General features: G+C 50.7%; 1 protein-coding gene across 1 annotated transcript in view; it reads left to right on the forward strand.

Annotated features, from left to right (window-relative positions):
- Positions 1–26,899, forward strand: part of DAAM1 (dishevelled associated activator of morphogenesis 1) — an 86,642-nt gene that overhangs the window by 31,611 nt on the left and 28,132 nt on the right. The window contains exons 3-4 of the mRNA XM_088539328.1: positions 3,334–3,557; positions 16,930–17,019. Of these exons, the coding sequence (XP_088395454.1) occupies positions 3,375–3,557; positions 16,930–17,019 (273 nt within the window). The 5' untranslated portion in view covers positions 3,334–3,374. The remainder of the gene's footprint in view (positions 1–3,333; positions 3,558–16,929; positions 17,020–26,899) is intronic.

Consider the following 26,899-nt stretch of genomic DNA (forward strand, 5'->3'; position numbering starts at 1 on the left):
TGGAAAATTCAGACTTGCAGTTTATATGAGCCAACCTTGCAGGTGTCTCTGCCGTTCTCCACTTCGAGCTGCGGGCAAATACACAGCAAGAACGTGTTGTTTAAGTGTCACCAGGGCATTATCAGGCTTGGGATGCTCCTGACTTCCAGGCTGGTCCTGGAGCATCTCCTGCCGGATGCAGAAGTGGACAGGGAAGCGGCTTTGCAGACCTTTGTAGCTCTGCTCCTCTGCTTCTATTTCCCCCCTTGCGGGATGATGCAGGAGAAGCTTGTGCCAAAATTTAGCCCAGGCTTCTTGGAAGCAAGCAGTGTCCTGCGGGTGTTGTGTTACCTGCCACCAGTGCCTGTTATTGGGGCACAATTTCCACGTCTAGTTGCTTGAATGATTTGTTAGCTCGGAGAAGGCAGATTTCCCTCGTCTCCTCCAGCTTTATTTCCTATGTAATTAGTCACATTCTACCCTGATAGTTCCCAAAGCTCATCTGGGTCCTCCTGGGGTGGAAAACCAGGCATGGATGCGGGATGGAGCCGGCCGACAACCGAAACAAATCCAGCTCTTCCCTGGGAGCACACACGGTGCTAGTACCCTGCAAAAAATCAGTGTCACTCGTCATCCGCTGCCATCTGTCAGACGAGTTCTTGGGCAAAACACGGGTTTTTAATCTGCATTCCCAGTAGTCCTGAAAGGATCAAGCTGGGATAATTCTGCACATGCCTAAGGGAGAGAAGTTGCTTAATTCCCTGTGAAATAAAGCTAGTCCTTTATAAATTCCTGCAGGTGCACAGCTGATGTGGGTTAGTGGAGATGACCTTGATTGGACTCAGTGTGAGAACTCGTTCACCTGCCTCTCTGACGGTCACTGGTCTCTGGCCTCATCTCTGCTGTCCTGGCTGAGCTCCTTGCAGCACATTCCTGCTCTTGTTCCTGGAAAAAACAAACTGGTTTGGGAATGATTCAATCTAGCTGATCCTGCCTTGTGATGTGGGGTCGGACTAGAAGTTCCTGCAAAGACCCTTCCTGTGCTGCCTTCTCTCGCTGTGCATGTGTAGAGCTGGTTAAATTTAATTTATTCTGGCCTGCTTAATAGCAGAAGCCATGAGGCACTGTTAGACTATGGTCTGACTTAAATATATAGATCTAATTAAAGTCAGATGCATAAATAGGAGGTGGGAGCAAGACATTTAACATATGACACTGCATGGAACTGATCCCATTTCTTTGCTTAGTGCAAGTTGTCTAGGTTGTAAATAGCTGTCATTTTTTCCCCGCGTACAACTGATTTTGGGAGCCTTTACATGGAAATGAAAAGACTGCAGTCTGCACCTTGCTCTGGTGAGGCAACCTGTGCTACTTGAAACGCTCTTAAGGACCTGCCAGGAAGCAGCGTTTTGATTTTTATCCATCCCATTAATGAATATTCATCAGTGTTCTTAAGGGTTGTGCTATTTTCCTGCTAGCTGGCATATCCTTCCTCTTCCCACTTCTAGTCTGTGTTGCTAATGACCTGCAGATCACACAGCCTGTGCTATAGGATTTGTTTTTAATTGTTTCTAGGTGAACATTAGGAATTTCAATAGCGGCAGAGCTGGAACCAGCTCAAAAATACCTTGTCTTGGTTACTACGTGACTGTCTGGTTTAATGCCTGAAATAAAATCTTGCCTTTTTGGTCTGTCATTCAAACTTCACATTAAACAGCAACAGAAGTGCGTATCTCTGGAGAGCAGGTGTTCCTCTGCTAAGAGCTTTCCTGGCGTTTCTGTAAGCTCAAATCATGGCTTGTCCCTATCAGCAGCTTTCAGAAATGAGGCTCAGGAGGTGTCAGAAGCAGGTGGAAGATGCCCCACGGAAGATGAGGAGGGGATGTTTGGTTGGACACCTTTCCACCTGATGCATAGGTGTTCTGTGCTGGGGGGTCCTTGGGTTTTGTTATTCTCCCTCCCTCTTGACCTTGGGAAAGAAACTTCCCATTGGGTCTCAAACCCCTCCTGGAAACTCACGGATTCCAGCAGATGCCTAATGGATTTGCTCTGGTGCTGGCAGCCTGGAAGCTATGATGAGAGAGATTTCATGGCAGCTGAAATTCCTCAAATGGCTGCAATTTTATAGGTGCAAGATGCTGGATGTGAAATGAGGTTCGGGGCTCTTGGAGAAGAGGGGACCTTCTGGACTGAGCATGGAGTAATCCCGCAGCCCAGGATTTTCCTCTGTAAGGATGGAAGAAATGCCTCCCATCTCTCTCAGGTTCAATGCTAATTTTGCTGCGTGTTAAAAGTACTCGGTCAAAAGCAATTTCAAGGTCCAATCCTCAGTTAAACACGTAAAACCCGAATTTTCTGCAAGGACTTTATGGTGGGTAGCTGAGGTTTGCTGCTGCGAATGCTGCAGGGATGGCTGGGCTGGGTCGGAGCGCAGGCGTACAGCCGTGTATTTGTAAGCTGGTGTTTAAACTCCTTAAAAATCCCATTTTGCTGGTCAGTTTGCTTGCTGGGATGTTTCTTTGCTGTGCTTGCTCCTCACAGGTGGTCCTCCCAGTTTGCTGTGGACTTCCATCACGGACGGTAACTCTTTTGGTGCAGGAATCTGTTGCTTGGCAGGTCCTTGGCATTTGCGTGGTGTTTTGTGTGTGGCTCCCTGCTGCTCGTTTCCTCTACCTGCTCTGCGGGTTGGAGAAGTCCGGAGAACCCAGCAAACCAACCACTCACTTAGGCAGGACGTAAACACCGTGTAGGAAAGTCGGAAGTACCAGCACCGGGCGATTTTATCAGCTGAAATCAGGTCTCGTAAATATTTACGGGGATTGCAGCTAGGGTTTATCTTAATTAAAGCCAAATAAAAACCTGTCTTGAAAAAGATCCACCCAGCCAGTGGTTGCAAGTGGATAATGCTTCGAGGTGGGGTGAGAATAGGTTATATTTCCCAGTCGTTTGCAGCCCAGGGCTTCCAGAGCCTCGTGGTTTTAGTTGTCCTCGAAGCTCTGGGGTTTGTTTACCTGGTGGCATCGAGCAGATACAGCTGTTCCAGCAGCTGCCTACACAATTTGTCACCCCGCTGTGACCAGCTTGCAGAGGGTGTTGTTCTTGCAGGCCGTTTTGTTCTGCCCGTGGTACCCGCGGGAGAAGCGTGCCAGGGATTTGCTCCAGGAGGGGGGCCGAGGGGAGCAAGATTGCCCAAACCATAAATGTCCAGCTGAATGGGAAATATTTGGCATGTAAACCGTCTCCTTTCTCCTGCGCTGCCTTGTCCGGGTGGGTGGCTTGGATTCCTCCTCCTCTCCAAGTAACGGGAAGCGCAGCGCTACAGAGCGAGTACTCAGACCTCTTTTTTTCCCTCAGGATCTAGTACCTAGGAGGGAGGGACGCAGAGGATTTTGGCCATGGCTCCAAGAAAAAGAAGCGGCCGAGGGATCTCGTTCATCTTCTGCTGCTTTCGGAGCAGCGACCACCCGGAGATCACGTACCGGCTTCGCAATGACAGCAGCTTCGCCCTGCAGACCATGGAGCCCGCGCTGCCCATGCCGCCAGTGGAAGAACTGGACGTCATGTTCACTGAGCTCGTGGTAAGCAGGACCCTTTTCTTCTTCTTCTCCTTTTTTACCCTCCATTTATTCTCCCCAGTGAAGGCAGAGCTGCTTGTGAGTTTTCAGACAAGTTTTGTTGCAAAGGGAACATGGGAACCTGATGTTTGGAGTGGTTTTGTGCTGAACCTTGATCTCCAGCGCGCTGTGCTCGTCTCAGAAATACCTTCCATGCTTTCAAAGTCAGGGCAGGATGGCTGTCAGTCCTGGAGTTAGCCCCGCACCTGCAGGCAGCCTCTTCTCCTCACTTTCCTCTGTGGCTGTTTCTCCTTTTGCTCACAAAGAATTGATTTTTTTAGAGCTGATTGCATGTGTGTATCCAACCAGGTGGGTGCAATTGGTCCTAGGGGGTTGCAGGCTCTGCCAGCACAGATGATGCCTTAAGTGGCTTCAGCCTCCCTGGAGAAGGGAGCTTAAAAGCCCTGGAGCAGCAAAGTCGTTTGCTTGTCATGTTGTTTAGGGTGTGATGTTCCTCGGATGCCTGGACCAACCACGCAGGTGGTTTGGGTGCTGCTAAGACTTGGCTTGTCTCAGGTGGTGCCGTCTCTGTGTCAGCCAGTTTCCCTGTCCCGCAGGTTTCCCCGGGAGCTGGGGAGGAGAGGACAGCTGCTCGCAGCGGGATTCACTTGAGAATCATCTGTGGGAAGAGATGGGGCACAAGCGGGAGTTGAAGAGGGCTCTGGGTTGCGTTATGAGAGTTGCACTTGTCCAGGCAACCTGCTCCGTGGGGGAGGTTGGATGACAGGAGGTTCCCAGACTTGGATGCCTGTAGGATGGTGCCCCATGGCAGGGAGAAGCCATCCTTTCAGCAGGGTGTGAGTTGCCCTTGTAGCCACCTGGGAAACCACCATCAATCAGATTTGATTTGTTCAGGCTGAAAAAAACTGCTTTGGTCTGCTTCTTCTTGACTGATAACTTAGTGAGATGAAATTTTCCTGTGGAAACTTTTTCCAGTGGAAAATTCCTGACTTGCCCCAGCCAGATAAGAGCTTGTTCTGTTGCAGGTTTGGCATTGCCAGGCAGGCTGCAGGAAACATCTGCCAGACTCACGTGCTGGACACGCACTGGAGTCCAAGCCAGCTGCATGCAGCATCTCAGGTCAGCCCAGGGGTCTCAAAGGATCTCTCCAGATTCAGCGCTGTTGGTGTCGGGTATTAGATTTCATTGCTGGTCAAACAGCTTGGAAAGTGTCCTGCTGTTTCTGTGTAAACCCTCTGTGCAAGGCTTGGATCAGAGACAGAGATGCACTTGGAGACACCGGGCTGTTTTTTATGCCTGCTGAAAGACGTCACTTGAAAACGTGTCAGTCCAGCTGCTGCTGGGCCTTCACAAGGCTCGAGAGGGCCTTGTGCCCACTTTGTTGCACCAGAGATCCCTTGGAAGAGCCCGGTTGTCTGGATGAATTGGGTTGAGGAAGGTTAGGGGAGCTAGAGAGGCCCTGGAGGCTTTGCCAGCTGAGGTTGGTGCTTGGCCAGGGCTGCAGATAGAGGGACCTTAGGAATGGCTGCTGTCAGCAGTGGGGGTGTGAAACTTTAAAAAATATTCTTGTGCCCCTAAATCAGCATGGAAATGTCATCCAACTGCAAGACTTTCCTAAGACAGTGGGATGAGGAGGAGTGGTGTCATGACTTCTGCTGTAAGAGGGGCCTGAGGCAGAGAGGTGAAAGGATGACCCCAAAGTCATGCAGAAAGTTGGCAAATCCAGATCAGGATTCCTGTCCTGTGTCTTTCCCACAAGACTGCTTGCTTTCCTGCCATCCTTGGAACTTCCAAGCTTACCCGAACATGCATGCACCCTCACGTGGATGCAAACATGCATGCATCCTCACGTGGGGGCATGCATCACCCACCTGTATGTATCTCAGCCAAGCTCACTGTGTCTTTTTGCTCCTTCCCTTCAGTCCTGGACTGCAGGTGACCCACACTGGAGATGTCCTGGGCCTGGCAGTGCTTGTCCAGCTGTGCTGGGACACAGTGAGGGAATTTGGTTGGCACATGGAGAAGAAGCTTGAGTGCAGCAAGCTCTCTGCTCTGCACGTCCTGTGCTGTTGTGCACTTCAGAGAGCAAAGTCTTCTCTTTCAATCCATCTTGTGAAAAATTCTCTGGGTTTAGGGTATTTTTAAAAATGTGCTTGTTTGCATGACATCCTTAGCATAACTGATCAGTAACGGCCTTGGTCAAAGGGCAGAGAATGAGCGGGTGCAGATGGTTTTAGAGCAGCGTTGGTCTCTCCAAGGCCTGGTCATATAAAAGTTCAACTCACCTTCCTGGCCTGTATTGTATGGGCTGCCCTCTGGATACTTTGGATTGTATCTACTTGACTTCCAGCTTCTGCCAAAAAGATTTGTTTTTATGCTGATAGTCTCCAAGAACTTCTCAGGTGGAACGAAAAAGGGGATTGGTTTCTTGTCCAGCCCCAGGCGTGAGCAGATTAGACAGTAAAAAAGTGCCCAACTTGCAACCTGGATAGCGAGGAAGATACATCCCGTCCTGGCTGGGAATACCTAGCAGCCCGCTGCTTTCCCTGCCTCAGGAACATGCAAATACCGTTACTTTGGTCAAGGCATCATCTCTGGTTCCTCCCAGAGAAGCCTGTTCCTTTCCTGTGCTTTTGGCCCCGAGGTCAAATGACCTTTTATCCAAGCCAGGCTTTCATCCGAGCATTATTGGGATGTCACTCAAGGGGGCACTGACCCCTTTTGAGAAACTTTTCTTTGTCCCGTGTCCCGCAAGGGCTTCGGCCAGCGCTCGCCGTGCTCGGACCACGGACATCGGAGCCACGCGAGGGGGGTATCCGCTGCTCCGAGCACCGGGAACAAAGCCGTGCCATCTGCCACGGCCGCTTTCAGGAGGCTCCCGCGCACCCCGGCTCACAATACGGCGTCTCTTCAAAGGCCGAGGCCTTCCCCAGTGCTACGGGACGGCCCTCGCGGGGAGACGCATAATGGCGCCATATGGCAGCTCCTGCCGTCACGAGCCGCTCTGTTCTCGGCCTGCGCCCAGGCTTTCTGCCAGATGGGTGAATGACTGATGTCCTTTAGAGCTGCTTAACGCTCCTTGTCACTTGTGAGGTTTTTAATGAAGCGCTCCGTGTGTGGCGGTGCGTGTCAGCCCCGCGGGACGTGCGCTTCATGGCTGGGTGGCGACTCAGGGGAGTTGAATGGGTTGATGAGGAAAGGTCAGAGTGAGTCCAGGCATTCACTGGGTCAGACCCAGGAGTGCTGGGGTCTGTTTGAAAGGAGGGTGAGGAACCGGACACCTTTGCACACGTGTTTTACATCCTTATTAGAGGACACAGCAGGCTTGTCATCCTGGTGTGTAGCACCCACGTTGGTCCTGTGCTTCAGAGGAGCACAGGGAGGCACTACCAGCTTCCTGGGATTTTGGGCCTACCCTGCATCTGTTTGGCCATTTCCAGGCTTGTATCTAATCTGCATGAGCAGATTAGACAGTAAAAAAGTGCCCAACTTGCAACATGGATAGGAAGGATGATGTGCTGGGGCTTTGGTCCCTGCTGGTGTCTCCAGCTTAATCCACAGCAGCAGTTGCGATAACAGCCCACAGCTGCACCTAAATTTAGCTGCAGGTTGAGCTAGGAACCATTTCCCATTGGGTTCTTGCCTTCTTTGAAATCATTTGAATTAGATTTAGGACTCATTTTGGAAAAGGAGTTACAGATATTGGGCACTAGGCCGTGCGTCCCTGCTTCCCCCGGGCATGTGGTGCCATTACTGTGTTCAGTGAAGCTTTCTGCAGGGGTGAAGGAGAAGGGTCCAACCTGCCTTCATCCTAGCACCTGGGAGCATCACGTGAAGCAGCACCCTGCAGGTGGCCTCCTGACCCTTGAAACGAAGTGCCAGATGCTGCCTGGCACCTGGAGATGCCCTGGAGATGCTGGTGTGATCACTTACTCAGAGCAGCTGATGGCAGCTGCTGTAGAAGATCAGAGACTGGCCTTGACTCTTCTTTTTTTGCAGCTGGTGAGAGCTGAGTGCTCTCAGAAGCAGTTTGGAAGGTGAGTTAGACTTTTTAGGAATTAACCACTTGCTGGTCCCTGTGGGGCTTCTCAGTGCTTTGGTGAGAGCAAGGCATCCCTTTTCCCCTCCTGCTTTTCTTTAGGAACACAGAAGAAGTGAGTGCAGCCATGCATCTCACCCCGTATCCTGCCTGGGATGTGCAATAGCCAGTTTTTAGTAACAGGCTAGAAAGCCAGAGCAGGTACAGAGAGGATCTTCCTCCAGTCTCTCCTCCGGTTCCTGGCAGCCATCAGGCTTTGGACACTTGCAGAGGGCAACTCGGCAGTGTCCGCAGCCCCTTCGGGCTCTGGAGGAAGGCTCGTGCGTGGAAGATGTCAAACGGCTGATGCTGCACATTATTTGTGACCACATCGAGTGGGGATCTGCTGGAGGGGAGATATTCACACATGTTCTCTCAAGTGCTGTGATTTATTTCTTCCCCTCCCCTGACATGGAAGTCTGCTCTGTCGCTCTGTTCAGATTTATGAAGTAGCTGGAGTTCGGGAGACTGAAGGGGAAAAAAATAGTTACCATCAGTTTATATTATTCAGGCGTTTGTTTTTGCTGTCCCTGTGGCAACGAAGGGACTTTATCAGAGGCAAGAGAGCTGCTCTTTGGATGAGGACCATTTGCAGCAGATAGCATCTCAAGTCACGAGGATTCACTCTGCGTTCCCTTGAGATGCTCCATGCTGGGTGGCTTGTTTACAGCTGAGATGATGTGGGGTGCTGGGACAAGGGTGTCTCTGAACCTGGACTTTCACCCAGCTTTACGAGCAGCACCCACATGAGCCTCAAGTATCTCCTGAGCAGCCGCAGCAAGGAGGGAATTCGTTACGGCCATATCCAGTTTTACATAGGGATGTAAGTAACGTGCTTTCCTTTCCCCTCCGTTGGTTTCTGATCCAAGGAGGAGAAAGCACGATGCTTTTTGCCTTGCATGACAATGTGGCTTTTAGGCAACAGCTGAAGGATTGACTGCAAAGCAAAGCTTTACATTTTGTGCTTACAGTGCAACTGATTTGAGAGGTGTTTTGTTGGTTTTGCCACCTGGCCTTTGCATTATTAGGATTATTAAATGCTCTTGATTTTGGAAATCATTAAATAATGGCCCAAGCCACCTTCTGCTGTATCAACACACACAGAAAAAGCGTGCACCTAGACAAAATACAATTTTGATAGCCCCTTGTGCCCCATTTCAGCCACGGGGTCTCTCCAGGGCCGAGCGCTTGCAGCACTGTGCGCTGAGCCCCGTCCCACCGCCCTATCCCACAACCGTCCTCCCTCACCCTTACGAATCATTTTTAATGAGGAAAAACTAGGCGATTCGGTAACGTCTGCTTTATTAACTCACTGTGTGGGGAACCTCGTGCCACACAAAGGCCTTTCTGCTCGTTAGAGGCTCGCGCCGCGGTGCCCGCGATCTGCAGCCGCGGGCTGCGCCCTCCTGCTCGCTCGTCTCGCACCTCTCGGGCTGTCAGTCACGGCGCTGGCGTTCGGCACCTCCTGGTTTTACACCTTTGCAGATAATCTCTTCAACATATGTTTGGGGAGGTAGGCATCTGATAGCGAAGTCGCGCGCCTGCTCGGCGAGCAAGCAAGGATTTTCTGCCCACACGTGTTCTGCAGGCTTGAATGGTATAACCCACCGAGGAGCAGTATATTCCAGCCAGAGCGTTTGTGCAATTGCAGTATCTGTTTTGACTGCAAGCCAGCATGTGGGCTTGCCTTAGTTTAAAGGCCTTGCTGTTTCGACTAGTAATTTTATGAAGGAACTGCGTTATAGCACAGTGTGAGCCCCAGCCCAAGGTGGAAAGCAAATAAGAAAACCCTTTGTTTCAATGAAAAGTATAGCTAAAGTGGAAAAATTATATGGTCTACCTGCTAAGTGCTTTCCACTTCGTGCTTTGTAAAAGAGGAGACCAAGAGGTGGGATTAGCTTTGCTTCCCTGGCATCACCCAAAACCAAGAGGCTTTTAGCAGATATTTTTCTATGTGCTTGCTGTAAAGGCAAAGGTTTTGCAGAGGGGATGACCAGCAAATCAGTGATATGGAAAGGAGTAACTGTGTTTCTTCATACGAAAAATATCCTTGCCTTGGAGCTCAACTTAAAAAAAGATACGGGTTAAACATGAGAAAAATCAGTATGTTTAGAACCCATCTGGTGCTTGATTGCGTTCAGCATCTTGCTGGAAGTTAAATCTTGGTAAGAAATTGCACCATTCCGCAGTGACTCTCTGCTTTGTCCTTGCTCAAATTTTTAAAAATGACCTTGGGATTGTGGAAGTGCCCAAACCCAATAAAACAGTCCTAGAAACAGATAGTTCTGATAGTGGAAACAAGTCAGCGTGGGGCTTTGTAGCCTCTAATCGCAGTGAGAGGTGCCCTGCCTCAAGCTCTAGGAAGTTCCAGATCGGCACAATGCAATATTGTAAGTGTGGGACTTCTTGGGCAGTCGTTATGGGGCAGGAAATGCCCCAAACTGCACTTTGCACATGGGCTTGACTTGAAACTGCAGTAGCTTCCACCAAGGTCAGCAGTGGTGGTACCTGAACACTGATTAAAAAGAAAAGGTAGCTGCTTCTTTGAGTCTGTATACTCAAAGCTGCTTCTTTGTGTTTGGGTATGTGTGTGTATATATATGTAAAATATATATATATATACACCCTCATGCATATATACATGTGACATCCACATCTGGAGCCTTGCTGTTATATATTTGGCAATTCTGGGCTTTATTGTGGCATGAGATGCACCCGCCGAAGGGTGGTCATGCCCAGCTTGGCTTGAATTTAACGCGTTTTAGGTCTCACAATGCGGGATAATCGGCCACTAGGTCTTTTTGTCGCTGCTTTCAGGGGTTGCGTGCGACCGCAAAACCCGCTCTGACAGCCCAGCTGAGATCACACAGCTGAGCTCAACGCGGGTCTCGCTTTGGGGCGCTTTGTACAGCAATGCAGGCTGGAAAAATGCTCTGCGTTTAATTAAACTGAGGGAACGGTTTCGCAGGTGATGTTGGTGAAAGGGTCGTAAAAGGCAAAGCTCAATAAAAGAAATGTGCGTTTGCAGTGGTGGGGGTATGTTATGAGCAAAAAGGCTGAAAAACTGAAGTGTAAATTTCTTTTCTAAAATGTTTTAGCACTGGACTGTGAGCCCGTTTGAGACCTAGACTTACTTGAGCCTATTGAAATAATTAACTAAATGAATTAACTAAACAGCTGAACTGATGGGAATGTTGAACAGCTGGAGCGAGAGTTTATTGCAGAGCTAAATCAGATATCGATGGCTCTAATCCCTTCTGCAGAAGAAGGGATGGATACATATTTCATTTACATCCCTGCAGTGAGGCCAGGTCAATACCTGAAGGCTGCAGAGCAGGATGGATTGGGGTCTTTCCTGTTCCGATCAATGCCTAACAATTAAATGTGGGATGAGGAGATTACTCGTGCTGAACACTCCGAGGTTGTGGTTCCGTGTTGCTGTTTGCTCATCCCCTTGCTGTGAACAATGCTTCCTCTAGGAGAAAAAAAGACATTGATTGATAAAGGCAAAATTAATAAAAGCTGCTGTATCCAGGGTGCCTATTCATTAACAAATAGTTGATTTTTGTTTGTCTGCTATAACTCCAGCTGGCAGTTGTCATGAATAAAGAAAAAGAGTGTAGTAATACTACTGGCTAGGGTTGGTTTGTTTGCAGGGCTGTTTTTGTTGTTGTTTTTAAGTTCCCTGCATACTAGGGATGAAAAGGTTTGTGCTGGAGGGAAGGTGTTTTTAGTACTAAAAATAGAAGACTTGTTTCACTACCTTCCTACTGAAAACAAAGAGTAAAACTAAATGTGCACATGCTGAGAACTGCAGCCTCCTAAATATGCATTACAGATAGAGAAGCTCCTCCTGCTTTGCAAAATGGATTACCAGACTGCAGCTGAAGGCCATATTTACTTGCCTATAATCATGCAAGGCCGGTTACTGATTACTAAGCGTGCTTATTTAGGAAAACAACTTAAAAAGAAAATAGCAAGTGCAATCAGAACGGTTATCGAGCTGAGGTTTGCTGTGCGCCGCTGCAAACCCGGGTCGAGCCGGGCAGCGTCAGTCAACCCGGTCGGCTCGGCAGCGTTTGCTCAGAGGAAAATTAGAGGAGATACAGAGGGAAAAATGCTGATTGCGGCTTCCCTTGACACTGCAGCATGCTCGGGTAGATCACATGGATGAACTTGGAGAAGAATGCCTGGAAGAGAGAGAAAAAGTGACAGGACCCTGGCAAGGAAGCTGATGCAAGCTTCAGCAGGCAGGTTTTTTGTTAACTCCTGTGCTATGCTGGTTGATGCCGCATGTTGCCAAAAAGTGTTGCCACTTTTTCCTTGTTTTAAGCAATCTGGATCTCTCAGGCATTATTCTGAGGGGATGAGACACTGTTGTTGATGTGTTGCCCTCTTGTTGGTCTCCTTGTAGGCCTTATACAGAAGTTTTTCAGCTCTGGGCATCCATCCTTTGGGAGCAAATTCACTTATTCTTCACTGTGTTGTCCATTTACTGATCTAGTTGGGTCTTCCTTTGTACCTGATCTGTGAGTGTATATATGTATGAATGTGTATATATGTGTGTGTATGTGTATACATATGCACATTTATACATGTATGTATAGGCTCCAAACCAGCAACCTTTTCATGGTGTTTTATTTCAATTATGGCCATTAATGACATAATTTCCCCCCTCTTCTCAGTCTCCTCCGTGTGTTACGGATACTCAAACTATAGATGCAGTCCCCTGTACAGGGAATTGTCTCTTGATTATGAGTTTAGTCCCTAGCTGCTTTTTGCAGATTTTTACGGGGGAGAGTAGGATCTGGGGGTTGTGAATGGGAAAACCAGTGACTTGGGTAAAAGTGTGAAGATAACAGTGGCAGTTGTGCTGGTGGCTCGTCCTCTCCCGTGTGGCCTCCTGTCCCCTCCTGGTGGCTTTGAGCATGCTGAAGATGCTTGTGAGAACCTGCACTGCCCATGGCCAGATTAATGTGCGTTTTCATGCCTTTTCTGCCCGTTCTGCAAACGTTTCTCCCAGCAGAACTTTGGCGTTTGCTCCATGAAGAGGCCATGCAATGGTGAGCGCTGCCTGCGGTTCTGCTTGCAGCGAGGTCAGGCTCTGCTCCTCTCCCTCCTTGTCTTTTCGGCCTCCGTCTTTCCAGGCTTCTCCCAGTGCGGGGCTGTTCCTGACTCGGTGCCCGGCCGATGCTGTCACTGATGGAATTGGATGTTTTTGGCGAGCGCGCGTCGGTGAAGCCTCCGAGTAACCACCTGCTTGGAGGAGCTCTCCAGCTCGGGCTCAGCTGCCCCCGTCCCTACGTTGATGAAGAGCAGGGCTCCTTGGCAGCCCTTTCGCTCGCCCGGCTTTGCCCTGGGTTTCTCAGTGATGCCTCTGCCTCCTTCTGTGCCGTCTCCAGAGCGTGTTCATACACGGCATGGGAGTTTGCAGCTCTGTCTGGGAAGGGAAGGAGCAATAGCTATGGCTCTCGGCCTCATCTAGCGATGGGATTCGAATCACCCGCCCTGAATCCATCTTTTGGACCTGCTTGGATGTGGGTGACACCCTGCACTAGGGTGTCCTGGAGGAGTCACCTCAACCGCTGCAGTGATGCCACTGCTGTAGGGACTGCAAGTACCGGTGTGCTTGAAGCCCACAAGGAGCTACAGACAATGTGAACATCTCCAGAAGAACCACCCTAGGTCTTCCAAGGGAAAAGTATAGGGCAGGGCGAAAATACAGGTTTGACCCTTAGGGTCTTGCCTACACCATGCTGAGCCAAGATCACATATTTCTAAGGTGGCTTTAGGTGGGCAATGTGTAATTGCATTCACTGGAGGCTCACATCATGCACGGAAGGAAGAGGAAGTTTGCTTGGCTTGGGCAGAGGGCTCTGAGCCATCAGCAAAGCAAATCACGGATATATTTTACCTCCTAGAAATAGCATTTAAACAGTTAGAATGAGATCCCCACTATGAATTTTTTGGAAGCGTATTCAAATGGAGATTTAATGTGGAAACACGTTTCCTGATCTAAAGGTTAATAGTTTAACTGTACGGGATAAATATTTAAGAGCAGCGTATCTCTTTCCAGTAAAAACACTCTGGGCAGAGACTTCCTTTTAGTAGCAAAATGAAGCTGTTATGTTCCGTGCCTTTGACCTGCTTCCAAGAGAATGCTTAAAAATGGCAAAGTTGGCAAATCTGGCCCTGGGAGCAGGCCAGGTGCGGAGGGGCAGAGCAGCGGGGGCTCTGGGTGCTCATTGGGGCAGGAGGGAACCCAACATGCCCGGTTGTCTTCTCACTCTTCCCCTTGGCCGTTGCGTGCTTGAAAACAGGCCTTACAGTTAATTGTGGGTTAGAATCAGCTCATTGAGTTCATGGTTATTGACTGGAGGCGCGTTGGGTTGGAGGCTGCACCCAGCTTCTCGGCGGTGCCAGGACTCCACTGAGCAATTGCACAAGGCTTTGGCGGACGGGGAATGCCTGGAAAACAGCCGATCTTCCCATCCTCAGCTCGTCTCCTGGCGCTGGAAGGACCACAGCCTGTGTGGGGCCGCTGAGGTGCTCATCGGTGACAGTAAGGGACTCCTCCAGTCTGGCAAGGTGGGCGCAGGGATTTGCACACCCACACGTAACAGCACAAGCCTGATCTTTGGCTGTTCAGTTGCTTTCACTGCTTGAAATAACAGTCATTAGTCACTGTTTGATTAGGAGGATTTTCATACTCCCCGGTTGCCCCACCGTGTTTGCTTAAACAGCTCTCAAGCATCCCATAAGATATCATTAGGTGGGTGTTTCTGAATAACGCAGGGCTGCGATGACTGAACATGTTGGAACTTGGGCAAGGGAAATGTTCTGCGTGAGGCTGCGAAGAATTTCTGCGCCCTTTTCGGATGTGTTTGCACCTTGTCACGCAGCCACATCGAACACGTCCTTCTGCTTTATTCATTCCTACTCCTGCTTAGGCTTCAGCTCAGTTTATATTTCTCCTTGGGTAATAAATCTTCAGTTCTGCGCAAGTTTTTTTAGGGGGTGGGTTTTTTTTTGGAAGGTTTCGATAAATGTTTTTCTAGGAGTCTAACTACAGATGTGTACTGATGCGGCTTCCATGCCTGAAATGAAAATTCACGGGCCATGGAAGTTGGGTCACAGGGACAGCGTTTTCCTGTATTCAGCCAGACTGGGGCAACACTTAAGGCAGTGGTAAATATTTAGCATGGGATCCTCGTCCTCCCTCACATGCCCTTTTCCAAAGAGCCGAGTTTAAACAGCCTGCTTTTTAGCTAGATGGTGTGTAATATATCTTCTTGTTGGATGGCTTTTGCAAAGAAAATGCAAAGCGGGGGCAGGAGCAGAGCTGGGAGGTCTGAGCAGCTCATCGAATAGAAGCATTGGGCCCAAAGGGAGTAAAACAGAGCTTTCTCGTGCCTCGCTTCTTTTCTCTATGTCTGTATTATGGCAGCAGAAGCGTTTTGGTTGCAGCGGCTGCCCTGGAAGGCGGCTTCGGCGCTCCACAAATGTCAGCTGTGCTCTGCGAGCAGGGAAGCCTGTTTGCACATCAGTCTGAAGAGTCGGTCGCTATGGGGGGAGAACGGCGAGAAACAGGCAAAGCTCCTCGGAGCGGGAGGGATTGCAGAAGCTCCATGACACCTTTCTTTGGAGGGGTGATCTCCCTGGGAAGTGAAACCTGTATCCGAAGTGGATGCGCGGGGGAGCTGGCGGACAGCAACAGCTCGGAGATGCTCCGGACTCTGCAGCCCCCACGGCCGCGTGCTGTGCTGGAGCACCCTCCGCTCGGTTTACCGGATAGCCGAAGGCTCCTTTCCGTGGATACTGATCCGTATTGGATGCAATTTGAGCATTAATGGGACCAGCTGAATTTCTTCATGGTCCGTGGGCTTGATGATGCAGGGACCCGTCTTTTCCATAAGCATCTTCTCAGCCTTTGCCAGATGGAGCCCGTCTCTGTGCCTCGGGTACCAGTGCCTACCAGCATAACCACTTCAGATGATAATATTCGCTGTAATGAGTCTCTGTGTGGGAGTTTTTCTTTTAGTTGGTGGAATTAATTGGTAATTTTTAATAGGGATCCTCTTAATTAAATCCACTGGCTGCACGTGATGAGTTGGCTGGAGGCCACAGCAGGTCTGCAGCGCTCCCGCTGCTGCGTCAAGGCTTCCACCAGCAGAAGGGCTGTCACCAGTGGTGGCTTTTTTAAGAGACATCCATGGGCGTAGGATCAATGTTGGCTTTTGAAACGAGCCTCCCAGCCCCGCCTGGGTGTTTTATTTAGTGCGTTCCCTGATAAAAGCTTTGACCTACATCTAGCAACGGGAAGCAGTGATGCTTTGATAACGCCCAGGCATCCCCGTGGAGGGCACGGATCTAACCGCGACTTGAAAGTCGAAAATGGATGTGTTCTTTAAAGAAAAAAAACTCACATAAACCAACAAAGGTCTTAATCAGGAAACAGCTTTATCTCTGCCAGGTACCACATAGTACAGTTTTAGCAGAGAGGGCATGGATTTTTTTGAACTGCGGGTATTAGGAAAAAGCACTTTGTGTTTTAAAATATCGGAAAACAAAGCAAAAGCCATAGGCTTCCTGCATGGGCTTGGGCAGGTCTCTGCGTGTCTCTGCTGCCTGTCTGGCCTGTAAAATGGGTCTGAGAGACAACAGGGATCTCCTTGGGTCTTTGGTCCCAAGATTTGGGGTGGGGGATGATGCCTGCTGCCGTAGGAGCATTTGTGGCCAGAGGGTTTTGGTGACAAGGGTGTTGGTATTGGAGCCATCCTGGTTTACCTGGGCTCCTCGGTGATGAAGCGGCTATTAAGGGTGGTTAAAAAGAAGGGTCCAAACTGAACTGTTCTTGCCTTTGCTTATCTTAGATGTGATCTATCATCTAGAGCTCTTAACTCCATAAAGTTACCTTTCTGGCTGCTGTAATGCATGGGGAGCTTGACTTCATGGGTGTCCTTTCTAAAATACCTGCCTTTTTTAGCTGTAATTAAGGCGCTCCCTGCGAGGAACTATGCAGAACGGTTTGCAGACCTGCTTGCTCTCGCCAGGCAGCTGTGGCGCAGGAGTCAGAGAGCGGTCAGTAATAACAGGGTGATAATCAGTGCTATTGACCCCGACAAATCAATAGCCACAGGGCAAGGGGCGATGCCTCGTGGCCGTGGCCTTGTCGTGGCCGTGGCCTTGTCGAGGCCCCTCGCTGATCTATATCACTTGTCAGGGGGGCTGTGTCTGCACGGTTGCTGCTGGCTGTACTCATGGTGCGTGTTTTGTGTTTTCTTTTCCCCTTCTCAGGATGAACTTGACCTCACAGACAAGCACAGAGAAGCGATGTTTGCACTGCCGGCGGAGAAGAAATGGCAGATCTACTGCAGCAAGAAGAAAGTAAGTGATTGCTCTGTGTCGGTTTCCTTGCTTGTTCCTTCCAGATTGTGGGAAGGAAAGAAGTAGGATGGGACGTGACTACCTGTTGGGCTTCTCAAATGATATATGGGGCTTCCCAGAAGGGCGTGGATTCCCTGGAGTGCAGGAGGTCTTGGGGAAAGGTTGGTGATGAGGAAGATCTTCCTACCCAGCCCACATGTTTGTGATCACATCTGCAAAACTTGGATGCATTCCCATTGAGCTCCTTCGTTTAAAGTGGTAGGGGACACCTGTGTTGGGCCATCTTGGTGTCCCCATGGTGGTCAGCAAGGGCCATGTTCTTCCATGCGCTGGAAATCCTCTCCTTGCCCGGCCTTGCTGGCACGAGTGCGGCCACATGGGGATCTGTCCCTCCACCAAACCTCAGGGAGCGGCTCAGGGCCCCGCTCCAGCCCTTCCACAAGGGCAGCTCCTTCGGAAGAGCTGCTGTGCCCTGTGATGAGAACTCGCTGCCTTGACCTGACGCTGGGGTCAGCGCGGGGCTCATCCGGGTGCAGCTCCGAGGGGCCGTGCATCCCTGCGGCCCTGAACACCGATCCTTCCAGGAAAGATGCTGCAACCCGTTTCTTGGAGCCTTGGGCTCCATCCAACTCTATATTAGTTAGTGATTGAGCGAAACCAGAGGTTTCAGGTCCCTTCCAAACTGCCGTTGCTGTTTGGCTCAGCGCGTTGCTATCCGCACGCCGGCTCTCCAGCCCTTCCTGCGGCAGGGAGTTCCACAGCCCTAATTACAGGCTGTGCAAAAGCGTGGCTCTCGGCTGGCTTTCCAATTTGCTCTTTTTAAATATCACTGGGCATCCTTTTGGTTCTCCTGCTGCAGTCTGCTTTTCTCTGGGCATGACATAAAAGTGAATACTGGTTGCTGAAGGCCAGCAGGAGCTTCTCCTGTAGCGTGGTGTTGGCAGAGGTAACTGAAGGTGAGACAGGAGAACGTGGTCCAAGTGAGACTGAAGGTCCATTGTGGCTGAACTGCTTTTAGGATGACGTTGTATCACCTTTACAGTGCCGAAGAGTTACCAGTTTCATGGATGTAATTGAAGCTACACCAATAAAAGACCAAGGCAGGTGTTACCTCCTGGTAAAGCTATTGACCTGTGTCTGGAACAGGTGAATGTGGGTGTGATGCTGCCCTTACTGAATTTCTCAAACTGAAAAAGACCTTCCTAAAGCTGGTTGTGGAGACAGAGATCCACGCAGTCCTTTAGAAAGAGGGTGAGAATTGAGATTTCTGCTGCTGGGTAGAAGCCCAGATGATGAATACAAGCCCAGGTGTATCCCTGACATGCAGGTGGCCCCTGTGGATGGGTTTGTCATTACGGTGCTGCCTTTCGCTGTCTTGTAGCCAGCAGCCTCCTTGGCTTGCTCAGTTTTGCTTCTGGGGACATGCAACATAACCAGCCCATGAACTTGCTCCTCACGTGATGGACTCTTGCTCCCTAGCCCCATCCCAGGCACCTCTGACAGGGTCAAAAATCAGGCTGGGCTGACCCCTGGCAGTGCTGGGCTCGTGGTTGAGGGCTCACAAGCCCTTCTCCCTCTCCTGAGAGCAAGGTCTCTATTTAGCCAGTGCTTACCCACCCCTAATAGTTCTATTTTTTGAGGAAAGTGAAGGTTTTTTCCCTCCGCTGTGTTTGCCAAGGAGCCCATACCCTGGGGAGTTGCAGGGCTGCTTTTAACCCACTGCAAATGGTGCTGGGATTTATTTTCCCTCCCGTGTAGGGCCGCAGAGATCCTGCAGGAATTGCTGCCCTGGGGAAAAGTGCTAGACCTAGCGAGCAGGGCGAGGGAGGTCTCAGGAGCACCAGGAGCTGAAGCTCGCAGGTTCTCCTTGGTCCCTGGTGGGGAAATGCCCACGATTCCCTAATTACTGCTGGGGCCCTGTATAATCCTGCTGCACGAGTTGGCTCTGAAACGCTTGTGGCTGCCTGGCCCCGCTCAAAGCGTGTTCACTGTTATTAATCCCTGTTTTCTTCTGCCGTAGCAATGGCACCAGATTTTCCAGCCTTGTTTTAGGCCAGGAGCAGGCTTACCTTGCTCATGTAGGATTAGGTTTTTAAGCCTCTCGTAAATACCCCCGAAATCTATGTATTATTGTTATCCCGAGGCCTGGCGTGCCCGAGATTTCCGTCGGAGGGGAGAAGAGGCATTAACAAATTACAGGCGCTGTTCTTAATCAGCAAGAAAATGGGTAGAAGATGTTGGTTCATCAGCGTCTGTAGGATGAGCGTAGCCATAAGCGGAGACAACAGCGACTTAAATCACTCAGAGCCATGTAATTATTATCGTGCACAAGGCTTATGTGTTATCTAATCTCCTGGGGTAGTGTTTAGATGAGACCAGCGTTTCTCCTTTTCTCCAAGGGACTTGCGCAGACCCTGTGACTTTTTAAAAATGGAGCTGATTTGGGGTGTTTTTAAAGGAAGGAGCTGCTCATCTCCCCTTCAGCCTTCTCCAGAGTCTTTGAATCATGTGCCCATCCAAGGACCAATCAAGGAGGGCCTGATCAGGGGCCTGGAACATCTGCCCTACGAGGAGAGGCTGAGGGAGCTGGGCCTGTTCAGCTGGAGAAGAGAAGGCTGAGAGGGGACCTGAGCAGTGTCTAGAAGTACCTCAAGGGAGGCAGTGAGGAGGATGGGGCTGGCCACCATTATTCCCTGGTGACCACGGACAGAACTAGAGGAAATGGCCACAAACTGAAGCACCAAAAGTTCCCCATGAACTTAAGGAAAAATTTTTTAACAGTGAGGGTGCCAGAGCACTGGAACAGGCTGCCCAGAGAGGTTGTGGAGTCTCCTTCTCTGGAGATCTTCAAAACCCGCTTGGATGCCACCCTGTGCTCTGGGTGACCCTGCGTGTGCAGAGGGGTTGGACTAGATGACCTCTAGAGGTCCCTTCCAACCTTAAGCATTCTATGGTTCCTACCTCACGATCCGTGTCCCTCTGCTCGCTCGCAGCCCTGCTTGTGGAGCCATCAGCACGCTGCAGCACCGCTGGCTGCTTCGAAGGACGTTTGCTGCCAGGGCTTTTGCAGGGGAGACAAATGCTCCCGTGCTGCTTTTCAGGTGAAATCGAGTGAACTGGCACCAAGGGATTCCCTAGCAGGTAGTGTCACCAGGGACCCCGAGGTCACGCGCATTGGAGGACACTTCTCTGTACGGGCAGGCTCGAGGCAGTCCTGCTGCCACGTGATGAACACGTTTAAGAACTAGCACACAAAAGAAGCATTTAAGGCTATCAGCAGCTTATGGGAAATCTTGCCTGTGTGATGCTTTGTTTTATAAATACAAACCACCCCGAGCATGGCACCAAATTGGGCACCAAAGTGTTTGGGCTTCTGTAGCTCAGGGTGAGGGCTGACTTGGGGCAATGGCAGGAGAGCCATTAAGATGATTTCTTTTGGAAAGAAGCTGTTAAAACAGGTGTGCTTCAATGCTTGGAGCCAGAAAGTCCCAATTTGGAGTATTCCCAGTGTTTAGCTTTTTCCCATCTTCTCCTTTCCCTCTTGTCTTGCTGGCTGTGGTGTCCCCAAGTGCTCCCAGGGGCAGTCGGAGAGCCTGGTGGCCACAAGCCACCATCCAGAGCAGTGAAAGGAAGGACCGCAGCGCAGCTCTTTCTAAACCCTGTTGCAGCTGGTGGCAGGATGGGGATAGAAGAGTTTGGCAGGCTGGGGACGCGCTCAGCGGGACCTGGAGTGAGCAGCAGTTGCCTTCTTTTAGGAGACTAGCAAGGCTGTGGTCTGGGACCTAATGCCAACGTTTTTTTCTCCGCTCATTCTATGAAACCTTTGTCCCCTTCATCCTAAAGTGAGCAGCCTGCTTGGTGCCATTAAAAACAAAAGGAAAGGGATCATGCGGCACATCAGTCTGTGATGGGGAGACGGGACGTGATGTTGTGGGAAGTCCTGCCAGGTGCTGGCCTGAGCTGGCATCGATGCCCCTGCTCTGGGAGGAGATGCCTGCCCCTGTGGTCCTCCCACATGGGCCGCTCCGTGTCATGGCTGGCACTTCTCCTTCGCCATTGGCACTGCCAGCCTTTCTTGGGCCTTCTTCAGAGGGTGCACTCCAACTGCTAGATGTTTCACTATGGGTACGTGTATGTGTATGTGCATATATATATATATATGTATATATATATATTCGTGAGAGGCTAGATTTGCCAAAACGTTATCAAAATGAGTCATTGTTTTGCTGGTTCTCCTGGCAAGGGACCACGTTCTCATTCAGACCTGGCAGCACCTGGCCTCTGTCATGCTTGTCAAGAGGAAATAACATAAAACCAACTCTTCTGAAAGCATATTTCCCTTTCTGGAAGGCATTGCTTTCCCTGCAGCCTCATCTCCTCATTTCTCTGCTCAGTGAGAGCCTGCTGTTAGCTTGGCCCGTGGAAACGGGATGGTGACTAGAAATGCTGTGTGAGCACGGGGGGAAGTTTTCCATCCTGAACAACAGTGCAGCCCTTGGCAGGGTTGAGGGTTTGTCATCTTCAACTCTTCATCCATGGAAGTTCTCAAGATCCGGCCAGCCAAAACCCTGAGCGTCGTGGTGGGATCTCAGAGCTGGCCCTGCTGGGCGCAGAAGATTGGATGGAAACCTCCCGTGCCCCTTCCCAGCTCAGTTCCCTTGTGATGCCGTGGGGGCTGGACACGTAAGATGCATCTCGTGACGGAGACTTGCACGTGACCCAAAGAGGAGCTGCAGCCTGCATTAAATACAGCAGCCATGTGGCGCTCTGAGCAGGGGAGAGATTTAAAGATGTTTAGAAGGACCTTCCTGGACGTTGTCCTCCCTCTCCACAGCTGTAATAAAATAAGAAAACGAGAAGAATGATGACTTGCTTCATACATCATTCCAAAGTACTTTGTTCTCTGCAGGTCTCGCTCTTCACGAAGGGATGTTCCCATGAAGTGCAGGGAGGAAGCAGGAGGATTCCTGGTTTAGAGCTTCTTTGGCCTGGACCTCGGGCTGGAGGAAATGGGCTCACTTCCCTGGAAAAGCAGGAGACTCAGGGTAGCCTTTCCCAAGCAGAGTCCAAAGCAAGTTAATAAATTCCAAAGCAAGTTAATAAATAACCAGGCTTATTCAGCAGCACTTCTTAATTGCAGAAGGTTTGACTCTTGCCAGCTGGTGTTATAGATGGAACTCTCTGGATAATTTTTATGTTCTTCAAAATACAGGGGGATACTGTGGCATTCCGGCAGAAGCTCATCATAAATAACCCTGTGGAATGGGCCAGCAGCTAAAATCAGCTTAAGCAGATGAGAGGGTCTGACTGCCCTCTCACCCCCATCCCCTTTTTCTGAGCTCTCTCCTTGCACAGAACAGCTGTAAAACCAGAGCAGGAGCAGCACGGGGCGCAGGAACAGCCTGCAGAGATGACAGATGATGTTGCCTTCTGCAAGATGATGCTGCAAACCCGCTAGCGTAGCTGGTGCGGGGTGCGTGTCTCTGCTCCGTGTTACATCCCGGTGCAGGCAGCGGGCAGCTTTCCGCCTAACGTTTTCTCAGGCATCGGATAGAAAATCAGGGATTCTTTGTAGCAGGGACAGGCAGCAATGGTGCTTTTGCAGGGAGAATGGAGGGGAAAAAAAAGTGATAAATAGGCAAGTGAGCAATGATTTTCAAATGATATTATTTTTCCCAGCCAGATGGCCTCTTTCCTGTCTAACTGTGCCGTCCACCCTCTCTCTCCAGAGATCTTTGCTTTCCAGCTCCCTGCTCCGCATGCACCTTTGTCCTGTGGCTCATTCATGGGGCTTGTGCTGATATCTATTTCCTTCACTTAAAAATACATATATCTATGTCTTTTTTTTTTTTTACTGCTGTACCAGACCTGAGAGCAAAACCGGACAAGGATGACATACAATGAGGAGAGGGAAAAGCAGTCTGGCAGCTTGCCCTTTGCAGCCATGTGGGCTCAACGTGGAGTGTTTCCCGGCCTGTTTTCATCCCCAATGTACCTGCAGCAGCAGGTTGAAATATCACGTCAGATGTAATTTTCTCTGGCTGACATTTTCACTCTTCTCACTGGATAGGAAAGAAAAAAAAACAGGCTGTTTACATGGCTGGGGGTAGTTTTCGATAGGAAATGTTTTCAGTTTTCCTCTTTTAAGGTAATTCCCTTTTTAGTTCCAATCACAACACACTTTTTGTTTCAGCGAGGTTTTTCCCAGGCTCTGGCCAAGAAATGCATCTGTTCGCAATCTTTCTGGATTTTTAAACTGGAGCTTTTTAAACAATGAGCCATCTGACTGTGAGAGGCATCTGGTCAGGCTGGAGTTGCTTATTGTTAGCATAATTTTTAAACCCTGGGAAAAGTGTATGAGTGCGCGTGTGTGTTTGTAGAGGAGAGGCAATAGGGAGGGTGAACATAAGGGATAAAAAGGGACTGGTCTGTGCTGTAATGGGATGGTTTGGACTTTGAGATATCAACTCGGGGAGAATCCAATTAAATTACACCCTTGCTCAGCAGCTGTAATACTAGCAGGATTGCCTTTGGCAGAGTGCAAGGACCTGCCATTAGCTGCATTATTTATTTATTTTTGTTCTATGGACACCTCTGCAAGCCGAGGAGCTGGAAGAGAGGTATCTTGGGGGCTATGGTGGGCCAAAACCTCTGCCAGCGTTCACCTGGCAAAACCCAGGAGAGAGCTCAGTGACAGGTAGATGAAGGGGGCTTTGATCTGGTCAGTCCATCAGTTGTCTTGTGTTTGTGTGTTCGGGTGCACCTTCTCACCGTTGGCCCTTGGAGCTGCAGGACACGAGTCCATTACGGCTGGACTCGGTGATCTTGAAGGTCTTTTCCAACCATAATGATTCTCTGATTCTGTGACAACTTTGGAGGATAATTTGCCCCTGTTGCTGCCAAGCTTTGGGGTGTCATTGAGAAGGGTAGGTACATCCTGGCTCAGTCTCTATCTTCATGGCAGGAATAGCGTTCCTCCCATAAGAAGGGGGATTTAATGGTGCTAAGGGTGCTGATGTTGCCTGGTTCCTACCTCCTCTCGAGGAAGTTTCTTGGTAAATCTTTGCTATAGCTCTCCTGCTTTGGGTTTGAAGTTCTTGTGGTCCACGCCAGCCCTGCAGGTTGTCCCAAGAGGGAGGTAAATCACCAAAGTCTGGTGCTGTTGCTTAATGGCTCTCACATGTTTGCTTGGAGGGGGGCTAGTGCAAGCTGGTCTTTTCGGACCTTCTCACTTGGTTTTACCCACAGAAAAGACCTCTATGGACTGAGCTCTGTGCATTCAGACATCAAGTGTTTGGGTAACCAGGCCAACCACCCTCCAGGGTGCAATTACCCCAAAGCAGCTCCAGATCCATCGCCGCCACCACAGGCTGCAGATGCAGCGAGCGGGAGCTCGTCGGATCAGACGGAGAGCTCATCCCAAAGCAATGCTCCGTGTGCACGTCTGAAAAGCCTTGCCAGCAGCTTCATTTGGAAGCCAAGTGGCTGTAAGAGGACACAGAGGAGCTCAGCAGATGCCTGGAGCTCGTGGGGAGCAGTGGGGGGTATTGCTCTCTCTGGCCAACGAGGCTGGAGCTCGGGTAGATGAGCTGCTGCTGCTGCTGCTGCTGCTTCGGGTGTGAAGACCTTAACACTCCTCAGACCTGGCGTGCAAAGTGCTTGAACATCCCTGCTGGCATCTCCTGTGCTGCTGTCCATAGGAACAGCTGGGCAGGGAGCACCTCCCCAAGGACCAGTTCTGGCAGCGAGAGCCAGAATCCCTGCAATTCCACCCAAAATGGTAGGCAGGCAGGCTGTGAAAGCACTGGGTTTGTCACCAAGGCTTAATATCTCCTGGAGAGGAGCCCAGGGTTATCCAGCCCTTGTGCAGGAGCTTGCTGGAGAGATGTCCTTCTCCATCGGCTCAGAGCGGATCGGCGTTTATTAGGATGCCGAAGGGTGGATTAGGGGAGCCGAGTGGACAAATTAGCGGGTGACGATGGCCATCAAGGGTGGGATGACGGCTGGATTGCTCCAGCCAAAGCGATAGCTCCGATGTGTGTCCACGAGGGAGGCAGGGTGACCTTCGCTGCCAGAGCCGCTCATAATGAGGCATCCTGCCCCGCGGGGCCCGGGACGGGGCTTGTTAACGAGGCTGACGATGACGATGCGCTTCCCGTGACCGGGACGGACGGAGCCGCGGCTGTATCCGTCAATACAGCCGGAGGGCGAGCGGCGGGAGAGGGGGAAAGCGGCCACAGCGGCGCTGGCGCTCGCCTGGGTCACAGCCCATTCCGTGGTTGTTTTTGCCAGGTCACTGGAAGGAAAACGGGGTGTGTGGAGGGAGCTAAGAGTGGGAACGGAGAAGGGGGACACCAGGAATGAGAAGGGGGACACAGGGAATGCCGTTGGCTGGGTAACTTTGGCGTTTCCTGATATATTTTTTGCAACAAAGCCAGTGTGTGGCAGCTCATCCGGGCCCTTTCCCGGAAGGCGGAGAGGGATTTTGATGCAAATGTCGCCAAGTGAAAAGGGCCGTGGGTCTTTGCAGCGTGTAATTACAGCGAGCGGCCGTCTCTAGAAGAGCAGCTCGCAGCAAACCGCAGCGCAGGGCCGCCTGTGGGCTGGATTTTTTTAAGAAATAATAATAATAATATTAAAAAAAGGCCAGACAAAGCAAAGACCCAACTTGTCGCTGACTCTGTGCTGGTGCAGTTAGGGGCACGCTGCAGGTCTCCACGCTGCGTCCCCTGCCCGGCCGCTCGTGTGAACTAATGAGCTTCTGCCGCAGTTAATTGAGGCCGTGCTTTAAACCGGGGGGTGGCAGGAGGAAATGCAGGAGCCCGAGGGAGCCGAGCGAAGGGAAGTATTTACAATCCAGCATGTTAATTATAAATGAGCAGTTTAGTCCATTTTGTTGTTCAGCCCCCCCCTCTCCCACCTCCGGAGACCTTTTTTTTTTTTTTTTTTTTGCTCTGTTGCTTCCTTTCAGGCCCAAACAAACACAGTTCCCTCTCTTCGTGCCGGGATGCAGGTGCTCGTGCCCATCTGTCCGCTCCGGAAGGCTCTCCGGCGGGACAGACGCTGTCCCAGGTGCCACGGGATGAGCTGTCCCCACTGTGGTGACCACCCTGCCCAGCTTCGTGCCCAGCTCGGAAAGCTGGAAGCTGCTTGGGAGCCTCGGCTGGAGAAGGAGGCTCCCTGTAAGAGGTGGTTGCAATCCCGGCGTGGTGGGAAGACCTCCGGAGGTGTCTCCAGGGGGTGAGGAGAACCTCTGTGGGTGCTGCCGTGGGGCTGCACGGCCCAAGGAGGCTGGGTGCTCCCAGGACAAGGGGACCACGGGGAGAGGATAGTGAGGGTGACATGTGCAGGGCAGCCTCTAGCAGCGGAAAACACAGGGACACTCGCAAAATCTTCATCCAGAGGCTTTTCCCAGCACATTCCCACACTGCAGATCCACACTGTGGCAGAGCCTCGCTCCAACGGGAGAGGTGGGCAGGTGGGAGCTTTCACATCCTTCTTTTTAATGGCCTTTGCCATCCGTGCGTGCCCTGTCATGTTTATGGTGCATATCCATGGCACACTGCAGCTGGGGACACCGTACCAGCAAGGTGTCTCCCCAAACATCTGGAGCAGCTGCACCGAGGCTGCTCAGTGCAGTGGGATTTTGGCCACTGCGGGCTGGCAATCGGCACAATTACACCCGGTTTTACTTCTCTTTTTGAACAGAAAGCTGAATTGCTTTCAGCAACGCATGCCGACGGGTGCGAGAGTCCCACTGGACCAGCTGGACACTTGCCATCAAGGGCTCTGTCATTTGGGATGCACATAAGGAGCCCCAGGTCTCAGGTGGCACCCGGGTAGGTGACACACGAGGAGCTGCCCTCTGATGCAGGAAAAC

Source organism: Tinamus guttatus, unplaced genomic scaffold (genome assembly GCF_059628265.1).
Source record: "Tinamus guttatus ecotype Peru unplaced genomic scaffold, ASM5962826v1 Tinamus_guttatus_pri_ptg000048l, whole genome shotgun sequence".
Classification (NCBI taxonomy): domain Eukaryota; kingdom Metazoa; phylum Chordata; class Aves; order Tinamiformes; family Tinamidae; genus Tinamus; species Tinamus guttatus.